Source organism: Bubalus bubalis, chromosome 1, assembly GCF_019923935.1.
Source record: "Bubalus bubalis isolate 160015118507 breed Murrah chromosome 1, NDDB_SH_1, whole genome shotgun sequence".
Classification (NCBI taxonomy): domain Eukaryota; kingdom Metazoa; phylum Chordata; class Mammalia; order Artiodactyla; family Bovidae; genus Bubalus; species Bubalus bubalis.
The window spans coordinates 171,224,752-171,242,613 of NC_059157.1; the positions used below are offsets into that span (position 1 = coordinate 171,224,752).

Below are 17,862 nucleotides of genomic sequence, written 5' to 3' on the forward strand. Positions count from 1 at the left end.
TGTGGCTTACTAAGCCCTATGGGACCTAGGGCTTGCTACCATTCTGAATTTACCTAGGAGCCACTCTCCCTCTCACCCACTATGATCTTTTTACACCAGAGTTTTCCAAACTGCAGGTTGCAACACATTTGCAGTCACGAAATCAATGCAGCAAGTCCTAACCAACAATTTTAAAAAATGAAATCGTATATAAAAATACCAGGGTAATTCCATAGATCCTTAGCAACAAATTTTCCCTGACCAACTTGATATATTCACCCTGGCCAACCTGAGAAGGACTTCCCTGGTAGTTCAGACGGTAAAGCCTCTGCCTACAGTGCAGGAGACCTGGGTTCAATCCCTAGGCCAGGAAGATCTCCTGGAAAAGGAAATGGCAACGCACTCCAGTACTCTTGCCTGGAAAATCCTATGGACAGAGGAGCCTGGTAGGCTACAGTCCATGGGGTCACAAAGAGTTGGACACGACTGAGTGACTTCACTTTCACTTTCTTTGAATTTGAGAAAGACAGTGGAGAAATGTTATAGTATCAATGAAGAACTGGTGGCATCTCATTTTATTTTCTGGCATATGATGATAAATTTCAACATCACTGAAATGGAAGCACTCATGTTGGTCAGTTTAATTTTATAGTAACCAAATTTTCAGTTAGTTGTGAAGTATGGGATGATATATCTGTCAAAAAATGTTTTTCAAACCAAGTTTCTATAACTTTTTGATTATGGCACATGTGACATTCTAGTTGAACTATATTAATGATGCTTAAAACAGATTTTATTTATTAAGAGGAAAAAAATAATGAGATAAAAAATACAGTGCCAAGTGAAAAGTGAAAGCGAAGTCGTTCAGTCATGTCCGACTCTTCTCGACCCCATGGACCAGTCCACCAGGCTCCTCCGTCCATGGGATTTTCCAGGCAAGAGTACTGGAGTGGGGTGCCATTGCCTTCTCCAGCTTAAGTGCTCCCTAAATAAAGGTATTAATCTTTTCTCCAGCCCAAAGGCCTGAAGTAAACCACTGTCTCCCACAAATAAAAGTAGCTCATTACTACACTTAACTCTCAATGAGAAAGGAAAAAGACAATGGGTGCTAAGAATCACTGCTTGATACTTCATAAAACAACACATGTATGCTGCTGCTGCTGCTGCTAAGTCACTTCAGTCGTGTCTGACTCTGTGCAACCCCAGAGACAACAGCCCACCAGGCTCCGCCGTCCCTGGGATTCTCCAGGCAAGAACACTGGAGTGGGTTGCCATTTCCTTCTCCACATGTATAGCCGCTCTTATTTCAATTAACCTTTACCTCTAAACTGCAGCATTCTATGTCTAAAAAGAACATGCGTACTCAGAATTTTACTAGGTGGTTGGGGCAGACTTTACAAAAACTGGCACAGGAATCTTCTATTTACTTTTTCTTCTAAGTTTTTCAGAAAGACAAGAACCAATGTTACCTTTGAGATGATTCTGACACATTTTCAAGATCAGCAACAGCCACTATTAAGTGGCCACTATCTAGATAGCATATTCAAAAGCAGAGACATTACTTTGCCAACAAATGTCCGTCTAGTCAAGGCTATGGTTTTTCCTGTGGTCATGTATGGAAGTGAGAGTTGGACTGTGAAGAAGGCTGAGCGTTGAAGAATTGATGCTTTTGAACTGTGGTGTTGGAGAAGACTCTTGAGAGTCCCTTAGACTGCAAGGTGATCCAATCAGTCCATCCTAAAGGAGACCCGTCCTGGGTGTTCTTTGGAAGGACTGATGCTAAAGCTGAAACTCCAATACTTTGGCCACCTCATGCGAAGAGTTGACTCACTGGAAAAGACTCTGATGCTGGGAGGGATTGGGGGCAGGAGGAGAAGGGGACAACAAAGGATGAGATGGCTGGATGGCATCACCGACTCGATGGACATGAGTTTGAGTAAACTCCGGGAGTTGGTGATGGACAGGGAGGCCTGGTGTGCTGCGATTCATGGGGTCGCAAAGAGTTGGACACGACTGAGCGACTGAACTGAACCGAACCTGGATCAGCACTTGCCTAGATCTATAGAACTAATTTACATTAAAGCCAGCTATACGCACTATAAAATCAAACTATAAAATCGTTTTTATTTCCTATTTTTTTTCCTTTACTCCTTAATCTGTACACAATTTTCAAAGAGCCACCCACCTAACAGATAGATTAACACTGCATCTTCATAATTTCTGCTTTAGGAATTCTCAAGTGGAATACATTATGAACATTTTACACATATAGAGAAAAACTGCTAAATGAAAAAGGATGAGAAACACAGATAATCTATAGCAAATTTGCTCTCTTCCTATTTTACTTTTACTGGACAAGTATAATCCATGGAAACCTCCGTTAATAAAAGAGTCATAGAGAGCAAGTTTAATTTCCAACCAGTAACTTCCAAATATGGATGTGTCTTTTCTATCACAAATGATTTTCATTCATTCAACTACAACTAGATCAATAAAACTTAGTAGTTTAAAGAGTACAGACTCAAAATAGATCCTAGTTCTACTACTTCCTAACTAATGTATCCTTGGGCAAAGTAATTATAAAGTTTTGCTAAGCCTCATTTTCCTCATTTGGAAAATGGGGGTAACAACATATCTGGCTCACGGGGTTGTGAGGATTAAATGAAATTATCTATGAAAAGCATATGACTCTACCCAGAAAGCTGTCTTAGTAAACGTTTGCCATTTGGCTTGATGAAAGCTCCAAAGTAATAGTGGAAACCATAGCTACTTTAGGAAATTTTTCACTTTTAGATTTGGTTTGGGTAACACTGAAAAAGGTTTAACTATTAGTGAATATAAACAAAAAAAACCTGCTATAACTCAAATTTATTTTTTAGCATAAATGTATATCATAAGTACATATAAGAAATAAGCCATTTTTCAAAATCTAACCCAAGAATTCATTTCAACATACCTGAAACAAAAAATACCTATTTCATCTCACTTGTTAAAATTTTTTTTAATTTACATGTGAGAGAAAAAGCATACATATTTACTTTTCACCCTACCTCCAAAAGCCAAATCTCTCCAAGGATCTTACTGATGTTATAAAAAGGAAACTAACAAAGAATACCAAGGCTATTTCAAATGGCATGACTGGACAGGCTACAAAGCCATCATACACTAAAACTCTTTTGAGATATGTCATGCAATAATCCTAAATATACACACCATACAAGTATTTACTCAAGCTATGTTCCATTATGACATTCCTCTGTCCTCAGTTTGACAAGAATATTAAATTGCCTCTCTTGACATAATCTCTGTTTGCTTTAAAATAACCGTTGCTCAGTAAGCTGGGGTAGAAAGAAGTAGCAGCCACTTAGTAATTCTAGTGTAAACACAATCTGTTCCCCACCCCCCACCCCCGAGTTTTTTTTCCCCCTCTGAGAGAAATTTTAAAGGAAGAGAATTCAGACTATCTACTCCAAAATACTAAAAATTTTACATAATCCACAGACAGTGATATTTATGAGGTTGTATGTTTCTTTACATTTTTCAAGACTACTCCAAACTGTGTCTATGGCGGACTTCCACATATGTTTTCATCATATAATACTATTACATAAGAGCATAAAAGTTACTCACGATGGACACAGGTAGACTTTGCTTATACTTAAATGTGTTTTCAAAAAGTTGTGTAAATAAAATCCTATCTCAAAAACAGTGACAGCAGTTAAGGAGGCTGTCATTTATTTAAAAAACACAGAGACCAAAAAATCCTCTGTAATCTTTTCACAGGGTAAGTTGCCCCTTGGGTTTATGTTTTGGAAGTTTGCATGATCCTAAACATTTTTCCTAAGTAAGCATGGCCATTGGAAGCCAAGCTGAATAAATTTAGAAAGAAAAGTTAGAACGCTTTTTTACATGTAGGAAATAAAAGCAGTCTTCGGGCAATGAATTTCCCATTCTTTTTATTATATTCATCAATAGATGAATGCGTAAGTGAAGAGACTTTATTATGGCCATAAAAGTGATCGATTTTCAGATTAAAAAAAAAGAAGAAACACATTAAATATATTCTAAATCTTTGCCATGTCATTATTTTGTTCGTTGCTGTTTGGTCGCGAAGTCCCGTCTGACTCTTTTACGACCCCAAATTATTTTGTACTACCTGTATTTCCCGAAGAAGAACAATAAACCTTTCTCTCCAATAAAAAGCATGAACAAAGCCGTTCCGTAAATTTGGAGAAACTTTGGAACTTAGAATTTTCGGTCACGTCCTGCCTTTATGTCCACCTAGGATACTAAAATACCTAATCCCATCCAACAATCACAGAACACTGGGTGGCTGGAGTTAAATAATACAAGTAACGTTTAAAAAAAAAAGAAAGAAAACAAAAAACAACTGAAAGCCCATAAGCAAGAGAAACCCCAAGCAAGGACATGGGATTTTAGGACTGAAAAGTCCCAAACTAGACAAAACCTCTGGGCTTCCATAAAGAACTGAAACCCAAAAGGGGAGATCAGGAGACTCAGGCGGGCAGTAGCGGAGGTGAGGCTGAAACCCTAGCAGCGTCTCGGTTCCCACGACGCTACCTGAACTCCGGACCCCACGAAAGGAGACCGAGGGCAGAGCCACCGCCCCCAGGCGCGGGGCTCCGAGGGCGGCACCCGCGGCTGCTCCCGCCCTTCAGCTCCGCACACCCGAGGCAGAGGTGGTGCCCGGCGGCCCCAGTGATGCACCGGGCGCGGCGGGAACAGACGCTCGGCGCGAGAGCAAGAGGGAATGCCCCAAGTTGAGGCCGGGAAGAGGGTGAGGGGTGTGGAGGGCAGGGGCATCCCAAAGCGGAGAAAGGGGCCTCGCTCTCACCCTTGTCGCACGCCAGCAAGAAAAGCTTCTCATTCAGGGTGTTCTCCTCCTTCACCTCCCGCACATCCTTCAGCGCCATCACCTCGTTTGGCGACGAAGAGGAGGATGGGGAAGAAGGCAGGGAGGAGGAGGAGGCGCCCGAGAGGTCCGTGCTCGGGTACAGGGCCGCCATCATCGCGGCCCATGAAGGGGGCAGGCCAGGGGACGGGGGCGGGGCCCCCGCCAGCCCCGACCCCGATCCCAGCCCCGTCCCCCGGCTGGAAAAGGGATGAGTCGTTCCCACGGCCGCCTCTGCTCGAGGCCCGTTGGCCCCGAAGGGCGTCGCCTCCCCACGGAGCCAGCACTCGCCTTCCACTGACAGCCCCAGACTGGTGGCAGCGCATGCGCGGCCCCGGGGCCAGCGCCCCCTCCCCAGCCGCCGGCGCCCAGGCCGAGCGGGTCCGCGCCCGTCCGGGGACGACAGGGTGGCGCGCGCCAGGGCGGCAGCCGAGCGAGGGGCCGTGCCAGGAGCCGCAAGGGCCGCGCGGGGGGCGGCCCGGCCAGAGAGGACGACGAAAATCGGTGGGAGAGGAGCTCCAAGAGGAGATTCTACACGCGCCGGGCTCCAGGGCCCTGGGAATCATCAGCCGAGCAGTGCCCGGAGATGTTCGAGGCTCTCCTCACGTCATCTTCCGCTCAGCGCTAGCTACGACGACGGAGTGGGCTCGGCGGTGGGTGGGGCCTGCGACGGAGGCGGGGTCTGCGAACACCCCGCCCTCTACCCCTTGCGCTGCCTCCAGGAAGGCATCCTTGCAGCCTAGGAAAAGGAGAACGGTGGGGTGCACCCTTCTCGACATCCGGGTTGCAAGTTTGAGGTAATTTCCATCGCGGTCTCTGGGTGCATACATGTAAACATGTGGCGGGGTGGTTCGTTGAGCCTCTGACAACTTAACGCTGAGTCGAAACCCCTAATGGAATTATGTCGAATTATTGCATATTCCTTTGTCCTCTGCCTAAAGCAGAAAGGACAGGACCCTTGCCATACCACTACACCCGTTTGTGTGCAGTTATACTGGCCTAGCTACCCTCGTTTCTAAAACTGTACTTATTAAAAAATTAGTTTGTGATATAAAATTTGCATGACATTTCTGGTGTCATACATTTATTTGCCTGTAACCATTGGATAAGCACATCATTAGGATCTATCTACGTCACAGTCCTTCCAGTAGTTTCTTGTTCATATTCACATATATTATTATAACTCAGATTTTAGAAGATGAGTGTTATTTAAGCAAAAGCTAACTGAATGCAGTAAGTGCTACTTCCTTGAATATTTTTAAAAGAATTATGCTTGATTTAAAGCATATTTTTGCACCTTTAAGAACTGGGGGAGGGGGGCTGAAAATTTTATCCCGAATCGTTTTCATTGCTTTCCACAGCCAACTATGCAAAAATCTAAATTGTGCCCCTAGTGCTTGGGTTTTTAAGGCAATATATAAATTTACTTGAGTATCACATATTCGAGAGAAATACTTCCTGTTCTTTTTAAGTTGACTTGCTCTATCCCTGTCCTGCCAACACTAACTCCCAGATTTCCTAAATATATCTTCCTCGTTATGCAAAGTCGTCTTTCCATCATCTCTGAGATCTTTAGTAGACTAGACTGCCCACCTTTCCGAACATTTTCATCTGTTTACTTCAAAATGGTTATCTATTAAATCATGTTAGCTTTTCCTCTCTTATCCCTAGTAGATCATGAATCTGCCCTTCTCTAATGTTTAATACAGTTCAAAGTTTGTGTATCTGGTGGCCTGTCAAAATTGCTCATAATAAATCTGGCCATTGAACACAGTGGTACATATTTGTTTACATGTGTGTGTGCTTATACTCTTTGTAATGCAGTAAAAAATTTTTTGTCAGTAGCAAAACAACAGGTCTAACCCTGACCCTTCCAAAAGTTCCAGAGTGTTCAGGGTAAAAATTAAGGTGGCTCAGAACTATAATCAGTAGTTTTTTCAAGCTTCTGGCTTTAGGTGATTCCTTATCCATAGGATTCCCTCAGGGGCTGGACTGATTTTTGAGATTCAGGAGAATTCCAATGTACTTTAGGAGCTAGTCTTAGGAAACATTCTAAAGAATTAGAGGGTTTTTCCTCCTTCAAAGTAAGCTAGTGTTGCACCTGTATTTTCAGACGTCTTTTTGAATCATCCCAGATGCAAAAGATTCCCTTGTTTCTTGTGTTCATTTTTATCCAGCATAAATTGGGGTATTTTAGGATCCTCTATATTTTTCATCTTTGATATGAAATCAGTGATAGAATTATAATGAACAATGGCATGCAAGATTCAGAAGCAGCACATTGTTTAAAGCAACTCAGGGAACCTCAGGTACCAAAGAGAAGAGCCATTACAACTCCAGTTGGAGAGAAAATTCAGATCTAGTTCTATAAGTAAGAGGCCCTATCTTCATCTCCAAACTCTCTTCTTCTCCCTCTCTATTCTTAGGCCACATTTGCATATTTCTTTTCCTAAAATGCCTGCAAGACTCTTCCTGCCTCAGAGCCTTTGCACTTACTTGTTCCTTCTATTGAACAGTTATCATCTGACTTCTCCTCATTCATATCTCAGCCTGAATATCATGATGCTAGAGGGACCTTTCCTGACCTACCAAACTAAAATCCTCTTTACCCCAGTTCCTAATTCTGTATCACATTACCCTGTTTTATTTCTCTTATTGCATTTATCACCATCTGCAACTCTTACTGTTTACCATCTTTCTCCACTAGGATTCATGAGGCCAGGAAACTGTCTATATTTTTCTCAGTTGAATCTCCAGTGTCTAGCATTATACCTGGGTCATAATAGATGAATTTATTATAATGAGTTAATTAACTCAAGTTATTTCATCACAAACTAAATTTGTAGTAATCATGCAGTTGATCTTTCCAAAAATTCTTCCTGCTAAAGGATTATAGAACCACCTTTGCTCCTCCCAAAATAATAACTTTTGTTTGTTTTACTCAAGCATAAGGATTTTCTTTTTTTTTTTTTTTAATTTAAAGGGACCATACCCCAAGATCACGTGCGATATATCCCAGGGATGCAAGGATTCTCAGTATATGCAAATCAATCAATGTGATGCACCGTATCAACAAACTGAAAGATAAAAACCACATGATCATCTCAGTAGGTGCAGAAAAAGCTTTTGGCAAAATGCAACATCCATTTATGACAAAGTCTTTTCTGGAAAATGAGTCTGTGAGATTAATTTTCAAAGTTATGTATTTTTCTTTAAATGAAATAAATACTGACACATTTGTACATACACAGAACTTTATTAAATTTTTTGTGAGAAAAAGAACACTCTAAAGTGCCAAATTTCATGTAAGTTAGAGAACTTAGCGAATACGGTGAAAAAAAAATCAAAAGGGGAAACATAATTTAAATAATCTCACAAAAGAGCAAGAACACATCTTCATATAAGATAATCACCATCAAACTATAAACTTAAGAAAGGAAATCTTTTTTATTTCTTTTATAGAAGAATATATTTCAAAGTCTCACCTGTTGATGATTTCATTCAAAAAAATTTCTATTCTAAACATATGAGTAGTCTCACTCTTACCGACGTCTTACCAACATGAATGTTTTAATCCATGGTAGATGGGGGATTTAGATTACTCATTCACAGTGAGATAGAATGACAGCATTTTTTTGTAGTACAGCAATACTGCTCACTGGCACAAACAGTGGAAGATGAAGGAACTAGACTTCTGGATTCACCCGTTAGGAGCAGAATCACTCTATTGCCAAAAATTCAGACAAAAATACATCTGAAGCATCGCTACTCCCAAGTGACATAAATATTAATCAAACGTTGCCAATTTGAAGGAAACTGGGAAAATGTGAAAATATGCTGAATATTAGCTTTGTGTTACTTTCTTCTAAAGATATTTAATGGGCATATTCTAAATTATTTAGGGCTAGAGTATCAAAAATTAGCATGTGTAACATGAATCTAACAACACAGCATCAACATGTCTTGAGAGCTGTAGCCACAGTGGCTATAAACATTTGAAAGAAGTCAGTTGAAAAGTAACTATATGCATACCCAAAATGAATATTTCTAAAAGAAATCTTCATGTACCAGACAGCTACAAACTGAAAAGCGTTACACAGCTAGTGGGGGCACAATAATTATTTCATGGTTGGCTAACTGACCAATACAGTCTTCCTTCAGTATCCAGAGGATTGGTTCCAGGAACCAACCCCCCCACCCACCTGCCACAAGGATACCAAAATCCACAGATGCTCACATCCTTAATATGAAACAGTATTTGTATATAACCTACACATATTCTCCCATGTACTTTAAATCATCTCTAGATTACTTATACCTAATATACAATGTAAATACTGTGTAAATAGTTGTAAATACAATGTAAATGCTATGGAAATTATTGCTGGCACTTGGCAAATTTAACTTTTGCTTTTCCTAACTTCCTGGAATTCTTTTTTTTTTTTTTTTCTTCAAATATCTTTGATCTGCAGTTGTGGGAATCTACGGATGTGGGACCATCTGATATGCATGCATCAGATATGGAGGGCTGTCTGTATACATACAAGTTAAGAAAACCTGGGTAATTCAGGTGCAAAATATATATACGTACACACACATATTTCTCTAATAACATCTTACCTATATGTATATATATATATCTGCATGTCATGCAGTATATATAAAGTATCATGTAGTTAAAATCAAGTGTTAAGTAAAAATCTCCTGCTATTAATACTTATATAAGAGAATGAACTTTGAAGTTTATTCATGAGTTAGTCCTTATATAAAAAAAGTTTAGTGTTAACAATATTTGTCACTTAAAAATTTTAGACAATATAGAAATTTACAGAAAAGTTAAAGTTTTGGACCACTTTACATAGTTGGAGGAAAAAAATAAAAGGATTAAACTGGATTTTGATTCTGAATACATTTATAATCAAAATCAACACACACACAAAATCAAAACATATTTCACATCAGGGCTTGCAGAAAATTTTTGTATTGATCATTTCGAACCATGAAAAAGAATGAATTAGTCTTGTTTTAAGGAGACTTCAAGGAAATGAAAATAATCATAAAGTATCATCTTGAAAATAAACATATTCTATTATCGGTATCAACTGGTAAATTTAATTGTGTTATCCAAAAAGACCAACAAATCCTAACTAGTATGAACAGGCTATTAAAATCATTAATGATTTCTACAACTATTTTGAGCATACAAATAATCTCTGGTTTTATACCTACTACATTTCAGAATTCTGTAAACTGGGAGACATTCAATGTGTTTAATGTGGCAGAAAATCATATTAAATGCTTCATTATTTTATTTTGTTCAGTCCTTTTCCCATTAAGCATGCAAACACTGTCATAACCATCTTTGGTTTCACTTCCACAAGGTCATCGGGTAAGGCATATATCCGGGCACCGATCTTTCGAGCAACAGAAATGGCGTATCTTGAAAAGACAAGAAAAATATCTTGGTATTTGTTTTCACTTAATGTATGTTAACAAAAGAATGAAATATTTTGACACAATTAACTTTACAATAACGTTGTTTCTGAGTCTTTAAATCATATTCCCCATATAAGTTATATTTTAAAACGTCAATTTTTAGGACATAATACTTCACATATAAGGATTAAGAATGAAAGAGCCACTATGTTCTAATATAAACCATAAGGCTTACTTAGCATTGTTCAGCTTGTCCTCATCAGAAAGGTCTTCTCTCTTAATCATTTCTTGACGAACTGCATTTGGTGCAATGGCATCTATTAAATCTAAGACAGGTAAGCTAGTGCTAATAGATTTGTCCTAGAAAATAAAGATGAACATGCATAAACATGTTTGGTGCATGTTAGACTGGAAGGTCATAACCATATAAGTAAAAGCAATTCAAAAATTTTCATTATACTTAACATTCAGAATTACTTAACATGCAGAATTAACTATTCTGCAACTAACACATATCACAAACCATTTAAAATATGCTTTTCCTTTTATCCTTGCAGAGCTTACAGCATAGAGAATGGTCACCATACCTGTAATAAGGTTTGGGGCTATGACAGTTCCTGAAGTATGCTAACTACAGTATTCATTCTATAAAAAACAAACAACTTTCAAAAGGGAATAGATGAAATTTAAATGAACAGTTTTGCAAATTCTAGTAGTATTCTTTATCTTAGACCATGGATTCCTAAGACTTCAGTTAATATTTTTCAGAAAGAAAAAATAATAAGAAAAGGAACTAATATTTACAAAGGCATTATTCTTGTGGCTTTACATGTTTTTGTTTAATCCTAACAGTCTGGTAATAAAGAAATTAGAATCTCTCTTTTAAAGATGAAGAACATGAGGTCAGAGAGCTCAAAAGACCTATTCCACAACCAGTCCATACAGAACCAGTATTTGAACACAGAGCTGTCCAACTCTAATGCCCAAGATTCTTCACTTTTGATGTTACCCCCAAAGCAACTAAAAATGGACAACGAAATTCTAATGGATAGAACTTTGCTATTGAAGTCAGAAATCATGGTCTGAATTGAGTTTACCATTTACCAGTACTTGAACAAATTATTTGTTCTGTCTCAGCATGAATAGTGGCACCTGTTGCTTGCACCAGAGTCTACTCATTCCTCACTACTTTCTCCATCCTGACAGAACCCACATTTTTACTCTGAATGCATGCCTCCCACACATGGATGTGTGCTTCAAGGAAAACTAACCCCACCACAGCTCCAAGGGTGACCCTGAATTAGCGTAGACCATTTATTCTGTGGGTGAGGTAGTAAACTTATTCTTTTTATGTATAGAGCATACTGTAAATAACAGATACATTAATATCTATGGCATTAAAATTTTGGTGGGGGTGGAAATTTAGGAAGAAAATGTCTAAAAGACTCATTAGGCAGACAAGAATGAAAAAGGTTGGAAAAAATAGTCAAAGTTAATGAGAGGAATCCCATCTGATTGCTATAGTGATTTATCTGGGCTTAATTTTTATATTCAAGAAGAGCTATGGAAAGCTAGCAACACCCCTTCCTGAATTTAAATGAGAGGATGAAACATTTGTCACAACAAGCAACTATCCGAAGATAAGAGGAAAACCAGCTTTAGAAGGAAGCTGGCCCTTTGGATGGCAAAGCAGAGATGATAAAGACCTGAAGGACATTGTTCAATTACTGGCGCAGCCAATCCTGATGTCTGCCCTACTTCTGGATCTCTGCTATTTTTCTGTACCTTTCCTTTTGGTTTAACTCACCTTAAATTGAGTATCTCTTGCTGCTGCTACTGCTGCTAAGTCGCTTCAGTCGTGTCCGACTCTGTGCGACCTCATAGATGGCAGCCCACCAGGCTCCCCCGTCCCTGGGATTCTCCAGGCAAGAACACCGGAGTGGGTTGCCATTTCCTTCTCCAATGCATGAAAGTGAAAAGTGAAAGTGAAGTCGCTCAGTCGTGCCCGACTCTTAGCGACCCCATGGACTGCAGCCTACCAGGCTCCTTGATCCATGGAATTTTCCAGGCAAGAGTACTGGAGTGGGGTGCCATTGCCTTCTTACTTGAAGCCAAAAGCACTGTTTTCCTAATCACTACAATGGAAATGTCACAGGATTCTTGGGAATATTAAATGAAAACATCTAGTACAGTTCCTAGCCAAATGTGGTTCTTAATAACTGATAAAACAATTTGAAGCTATGTAAAGAATGCAGAGTTCTTTTTGAGGGCTGGGATCTATGAACTGCTACATTTATTTAAAAAAAATTATATTCTTCATTTTCTAGAATATTCATTTTACAAAATAGGTTTTTTGGAGTGAAGAAGATAGAAGAGTCTGGTGGGCTATAGTCCATGGGTCACAAAGAGTCAGACACGACTGAGTGACTAACACACACTTTAGGGTCCTTTTTGATGCTAGTAATCCAGATTCTGTTTTAGGGGCATCTTTTCTATTTCCAAAAAAATCTCACACATGTTTTCTTAATGTACAGTCTGCAGACCCACCTACATGAAAGTCGCCTAAGATGCTTATTAAAAATACAAATTAATCCCTGCACTTAGAGTAACGAGAGGTTATTTGTGGATGGGGCTAGGAATCTACATTTTTAATAAGCTTTCTACAAGAATCTAATTACACATTACACTTTCTAAAAGCTTAACATACATGTCATTCTATAATAAACTAAAATTTTCTATGTGCTTACTTTCATATAATATTTCTATGGTAGTTCAAAAACAGACATGTGGCTTAATTTTGTTATATTTTGATTATTTATTTACATACTTATGAGAGTTTTTTAAGTTTGGGGAAAATTGTTCTTTTTTCAGCTTTATTGAGTTAAAATTGACAAAATTCTAAGATACTTAAAATGTACATCTTGATTATTTGGTATACGTACACATTGTGAAAACATTCCTCCCATCTAGTTAATACATTTGTCACTCACTTCTGTATATATATTGTGTGTGTGAAAACATTTAAGTTCTACTCTCTCAGGCAATCTCAGTTACATTAAAATAGTGTTAACTATAGTTACCATGTTATACATTAGATCTTTGGACCTTATTCATCTTTTTATTGTTATTCAGTTGCTCAGTTGTGTCCAACTTTTTGAGACCCCCATGGACTGCAGCATGCCAGGCCTATCCTGGAGGTTGCTCAAAATAATGTCCATTGAGATGCCATCCAACCATCTCATCCTCTGTCTCCCCCTTCCCCTCCTCCCCTCAATTCATCTTATAGCTGAAACTTTATACCGTTTTGTGGTATTTTAGATATTTCTTAACTTAAATTTAGGAAACAAGGATTTTCTCACCTATTTCCTTATGATTCATCTTGTGAAAAACTTACTAAGTTGAATGAAAAATTTAAGTTTCTAAAGATTATATTGGATTCCTTATCTTCCTGTTTCCAGAAAAAACCAACAGACCTATCCTCCAACTCCTCTGATTTGCATATGATCAGTGAAAGACATTTTACTGAAAAAGGAGCAGGGGTTATGGTAAAACCCTTCAGTTCAGTTCAGTCAGTTTAGTCATTCAGTCATGTCCGACTCTTTGCGACCCCATGAATCGCAGCACGCCAGGCCTCCTGTCCTTCACCAACTCCTGGAGTTTACTCAGACTCATGTCCATTGAGTCAGTGATGCCATCCAGCCATCTCATCCTCTGTCGTCCCCTTCTCCTCTTGCCCCCAATCCCTCCCAGCATCAGAGTCTTTTCCAATGAGTCAACTCTTCGCATGAGGTGGCCAAAGTACTGGAGTTTCAGCTTTAGCATCATTCCTTCCAAAGAACACCCAGGACTGATCTCCTTTAGAATAGACTGGTTGGATCTCCTTGCAGTCCAAGAGACTCGCAAGAGTCTTCTCCAACACCACAGTTCAAAAGCATCAATTCTTCGGCGCTCAGCCTTCTTCACAGTCCAACTTTCACATCCATACATGACCACTGGAAAAAACCATAGCCTTGACTAGACGGACCTTTGTTGGCAAAGTAATGTCTGCTTTTGAATATGCTGTCTAGGTTGGTCATAACTTTCCTTCCAAGGAGTAAGTGTCTTTTAATTTCATGGCTGCAATCACCATCTGCAGTGATTTTGAAGCCCAAAAAAATAAAGTCTGACACTGTTTCCACTGTTTCCCCATCTATTTCCCATGAAGTGATGGGACCGGATGCCATGATCTTCGTTTTCTGAATGTTGAGCTTTAAGCCAACTTTTTTAACTCTCCTCTTTCACTTTCATCAAGAGGCTTTTTAGTTCCTCTTCACTTTCTGCCATAAGGGTGGTGTTATCTGCGTATCTCCCTTAGTTTAGTATATAAATACATTTTCATCATTTTTCTTTCACTTTCTTTAAGTTAATCACATAGAAATTACTTAAGCAAAAAGAATGCCAGAATCTTATAGACAACTTGTCTAGAGTTTGGCTTGATTTTCAAGATAGTGAAAATTATTAATTTGTTAATTTGATACACATTTCTTAATTTGATACACAAGAATTGATGCTTTTGAACTGGGGTGTTGGAGAAGACTCTTGAGAGTCCCTCGGACTTCAAGGAGAGCCCATCAGTCCATTCTAAAAGAGATCAGTCCTGGGTGTTCTTTGGAAGGAATGATGCTAAAGCTGAAACTCCAATACTTTAGCCACTTCTTGCAAAGAGTTGACTCAGTGGAAAAGACTCTGATGCTGGGAGGGACTGAGGGCAGGAGGAGAAGGGGACGACAGAGGATGAGATGGGTGGATGGCATCACCGACTCGATGGACAAGAGTTTGGGTGAACTCCAGGAGCTGGTGATGGACAGGGAGGCCTGGCGTGCTGCAGTTCATGGGGTCACAAAGAGTCAGACACGACTGAGCGACTGAACTCAAGAAGCTTTGAATATTTACAGAATTAATGAGCAGTATGTCACACAGCTAATAAGTAGCTAAGCCTATGTCAAACCCAGGGATGAACAACACCATAGCTTAGCTTTAAACCTGCAGTTAGATCTGGATGTGAAATCCAGCTATTGTGCTTAACATTCAATGACAGTGGACAAGTTATTTAACTTTTCTAAAACTTTTTGCTTATAGAGTTGAGAGAATTAAAAGAAACAATAATGTGTTAGTATAGTGACACATAGGAATCAGTCAATGGTAATTATGATTATCATTATTGGCTGACATACCACCTCCTTATCTTCTTGGTGAGGAAAAATAACATTGCTACTAGAAGGGGTAAATTTGTCTTTTCTAAAATTTCTGGGTACAGCACTGCCTTGATTAACAGGTTCTTACTAGTACCACTTATTATAGCTTTCAAATATAACATACCAAACTGGAAGAAACCTCCCTAGCCCAGATATTTTTTAGCATTCACTGCTATATTTCTTAATTATTTATATTCTGTCTAAAGGCTTTATTCTCAAACATATATAAATGCCAAGCACTTTTGCAATATGTTTTTTCCACCTCAGTTCTAGTAAACCCATAGTCTCAAGTTCGCTTTTCTCTTAAGCCGTCTCCCTTAAACGGTTTGTGTGTGTGTGTGTGTGTGTCTGTGTGTATGTGTTAGCCACTCAGTCATGTCCGACTCTTTGTCACCCTTTAGACTGTAGCCTGGGGCTCCTCTATCCATAGGATTTTTCAGGCACGAATACTAGAGTGGGTTGCCATTTCCTCCTCCAGGGAATCTTCCCAACCCAGGAATTGAATCCGGGTCTCCTGTGCCTCCTTCATTGCAGGTGGATTCTTTACCCTCTGATCCATCAGGGAAGCCCCCATTTTTCAACTATCTCTTCTGTTCAACTGATCACCAAGTTGTAATTCTAGTTTTAATATCTCTTTTAATCCAACTCATTTCCTGAAAATTACCTCAAATTCAATAAGTTGAAAAAAGATTGTTAAATTCACTGCCTGTTTAGAAAGCAGCTGTACCTCAGACACCCCACTTTTTATTATCCAGGCCCCAAACATCCAGGTTTTTTTTTTCCCCACCAAGAAGATAAGGAGGTGGTATGTCAGCCAATAACAATAATCATAATTACCATTGACTGATTCCTATGTGTCATTATACTAACACATTGTTTCTTTTAATTCTCTCAACTTTATAAGCAAAAGAGTATTAGATAAGTTAAATAACTTGTCCATTTAAATAACTCCTCTCCTTCCTGTGCATCCCTAAGTTAAGAAGCCAAATCCTACCTGTTTTTTTGCAAGTAACTATCCATTCTTGGGCTTCCCTGGTGGCTTAGATAGAAAAGAATCTGCCTGCAGTGCAGGAGACGGTGATTAGATCCCTAGTTTGGGAAGATCCCCTGGAGAAGGGAATGGCTACTCACTCCAGTATTCTTGTCTGGAGAATTCCATGGACAGAGGAGCCTGGTGGGCTACAGTCCATGGGGGTCACAAAAAGTTGGACACAACTGATTAACACACACACAGACACACATCCATTCTTACAGATCCCAGTGCCCATTTCCCACCCCTACCCAGGATCTGTATTACCTTGAGTTCTGCCTCAATAGCTTCCTTGCACTTAACACGACTCTTCCTCCTATCATACTCCCTACCTTCACAACAGTATTTCTAATACTTTGCTTACGTTACTTGCCTTATCAATATCCTCTTTAAAGCCAGATTTCTCTATTAGGGGAAACACTGACTGAAACTGCCCACCGTGGCCAGGCACCACAATAGCCACTTGCATGAGTTATTTTATGACAGGAGGTCCTGGTAATGAACATGGAACTAACAAGCCACCACCAACCGGAATCATTTGGGAAAGGTCAAAAGGAGATGGCACGTGTCCTACCAACCTCCCAGAATCTTCCTCTCTGGAATCCATCTTGCCTGAGTGATGTGTGCACCACCAGGAAAGACCCTAAGTCAGAATGATTGGCCAAAGACAATCCAGAAACGAACCCAATTACCATAAAACCTGAGACTAAGAGCCACGTGGCAGAGCAGTCCTCCTGGTTTCCCTTACCCTGACACTCTCCGCCCAGGCGCTCCTTCCCAATAAAATCTCTTGCTTTGTCAGCACATGTGTCTCCTCAGACAATTCATTTACAAGTGTTAGACAAGAGCCCATTCTCGGGCTCTATCTAGAAGGAGTCCCCCTTCCTGCAACACCTCCATAGTCTTGGCCCAGCCTATATCTTGCACCACATCCCTTAGGAACCATTCTGTCTATCCAAACTACTTCTAAACTTCTCAGACTTATCTTTATTCAAGGTGGACCCCCTTCTAGCTTATTATTACCCTTTTGTTCTTTGGTGCCTGTGTGCTAGGTCACATCCAACTCTTTGCAGGCAGATTCTTCACCACTGCACCACCTGGGAAGCCTTGTTTTTCATGCATTCAAATCCTGCCTGTATCTCTGATGCTCAAATAAAATCCAACTTTCTCCATCTACCCTTCAACTGACCATTCATTTGGAAATTAGTTAAAATTTCCCATAATATTAGTTGTATTAAATCTTTGGATTTTAACGTTTACCCTGTAGTAGT

General features: G+C 39.6%; 3 protein-coding genes across 12 annotated transcripts in view; 1 reads left to right on the forward strand and 2 right to left on the reverse strand.

The window, feature by feature from the left end:
* Positions 1-5,450, reverse strand: part of TRPC1 (transient receptor potential cation channel subfamily C member 1) — a 60,319-nt gene extending 54,869 nt beyond the window's left edge. For 3 of the 6 annotated variants that reach the window (XM_006078006.4, XM_006078005.4, XM_025290591.3), the window contains exon 1: positions 4,835-5,450. In XM_006078006.4, coding sequence (XP_006078068.2) covers positions 4,835-5,009 — 175 coding nt within the window. In that variant the 5' untranslated portion in view covers positions 5,010-5,450. The remainder of the gene's footprint in view (positions 1-4,834) is intronic. The other 3 variants (XM_025290622.3, XM_025290612.3, XM_025290584.3) reach the window with 2 other exon arrangements.
* LOC112580344 (translation initiation factor IF-2) lies at positions 5,018-9,094 on the forward strand. The gene is made up of 2 exons (XM_025269730.3): positions 5,018-5,688; positions 7,875-9,094. The coding sequence occupies exons 1-2, from the start codon at positions 5,018-5,020 to the stop codon at positions 8,179-8,181; spliced, it is 978 nt and encodes a 325-aa protein (XP_025125515.3). The 3' UTR covers positions 8,182-9,094.
* A 762-nt stretch (positions 9,095-9,856) lies between these two features.
* PLS1 (plastin 1) overlaps positions 9,857-17,862 on the reverse strand; it is a 121,423-nt gene continuing 113,417 nt past the window's right edge. For all 5 annotated transcript variants that reach the window (XM_025290641.3, XM_006078004.4, XM_044946357.2 and 2 more), the window contains 2 exons: positions 10,563-10,687; positions 9,857-10,330 (listed from right to left, as the gene is read on the reverse strand). In XM_025290641.3, the coding sequence (XP_025146426.1) occupies positions 10,195-10,330; positions 10,563-10,687 (261 nt within the window). In that variant the 3' untranslated portion in view covers positions 9,857-10,194. The remainder of the gene's footprint in view (positions 10,331-10,562; positions 10,688-17,862) is intronic.

Coding starts and splice junctions, on each gene's coding strand:
- LOC112580344 (XM_025269730.3), top strand. CDS start 5,018: ATGAAGGGGGCAGGCCAGGGGACGGGGGCGGGGCCCCCGCCAGCCCCG. Junction 5,689..7,874: donor ATCCGGGTTGCAAGTTTGAG/GTAATTTCCATC, acceptor TTTAATTTAAAG/GGACCATACCCCAAGATCAC.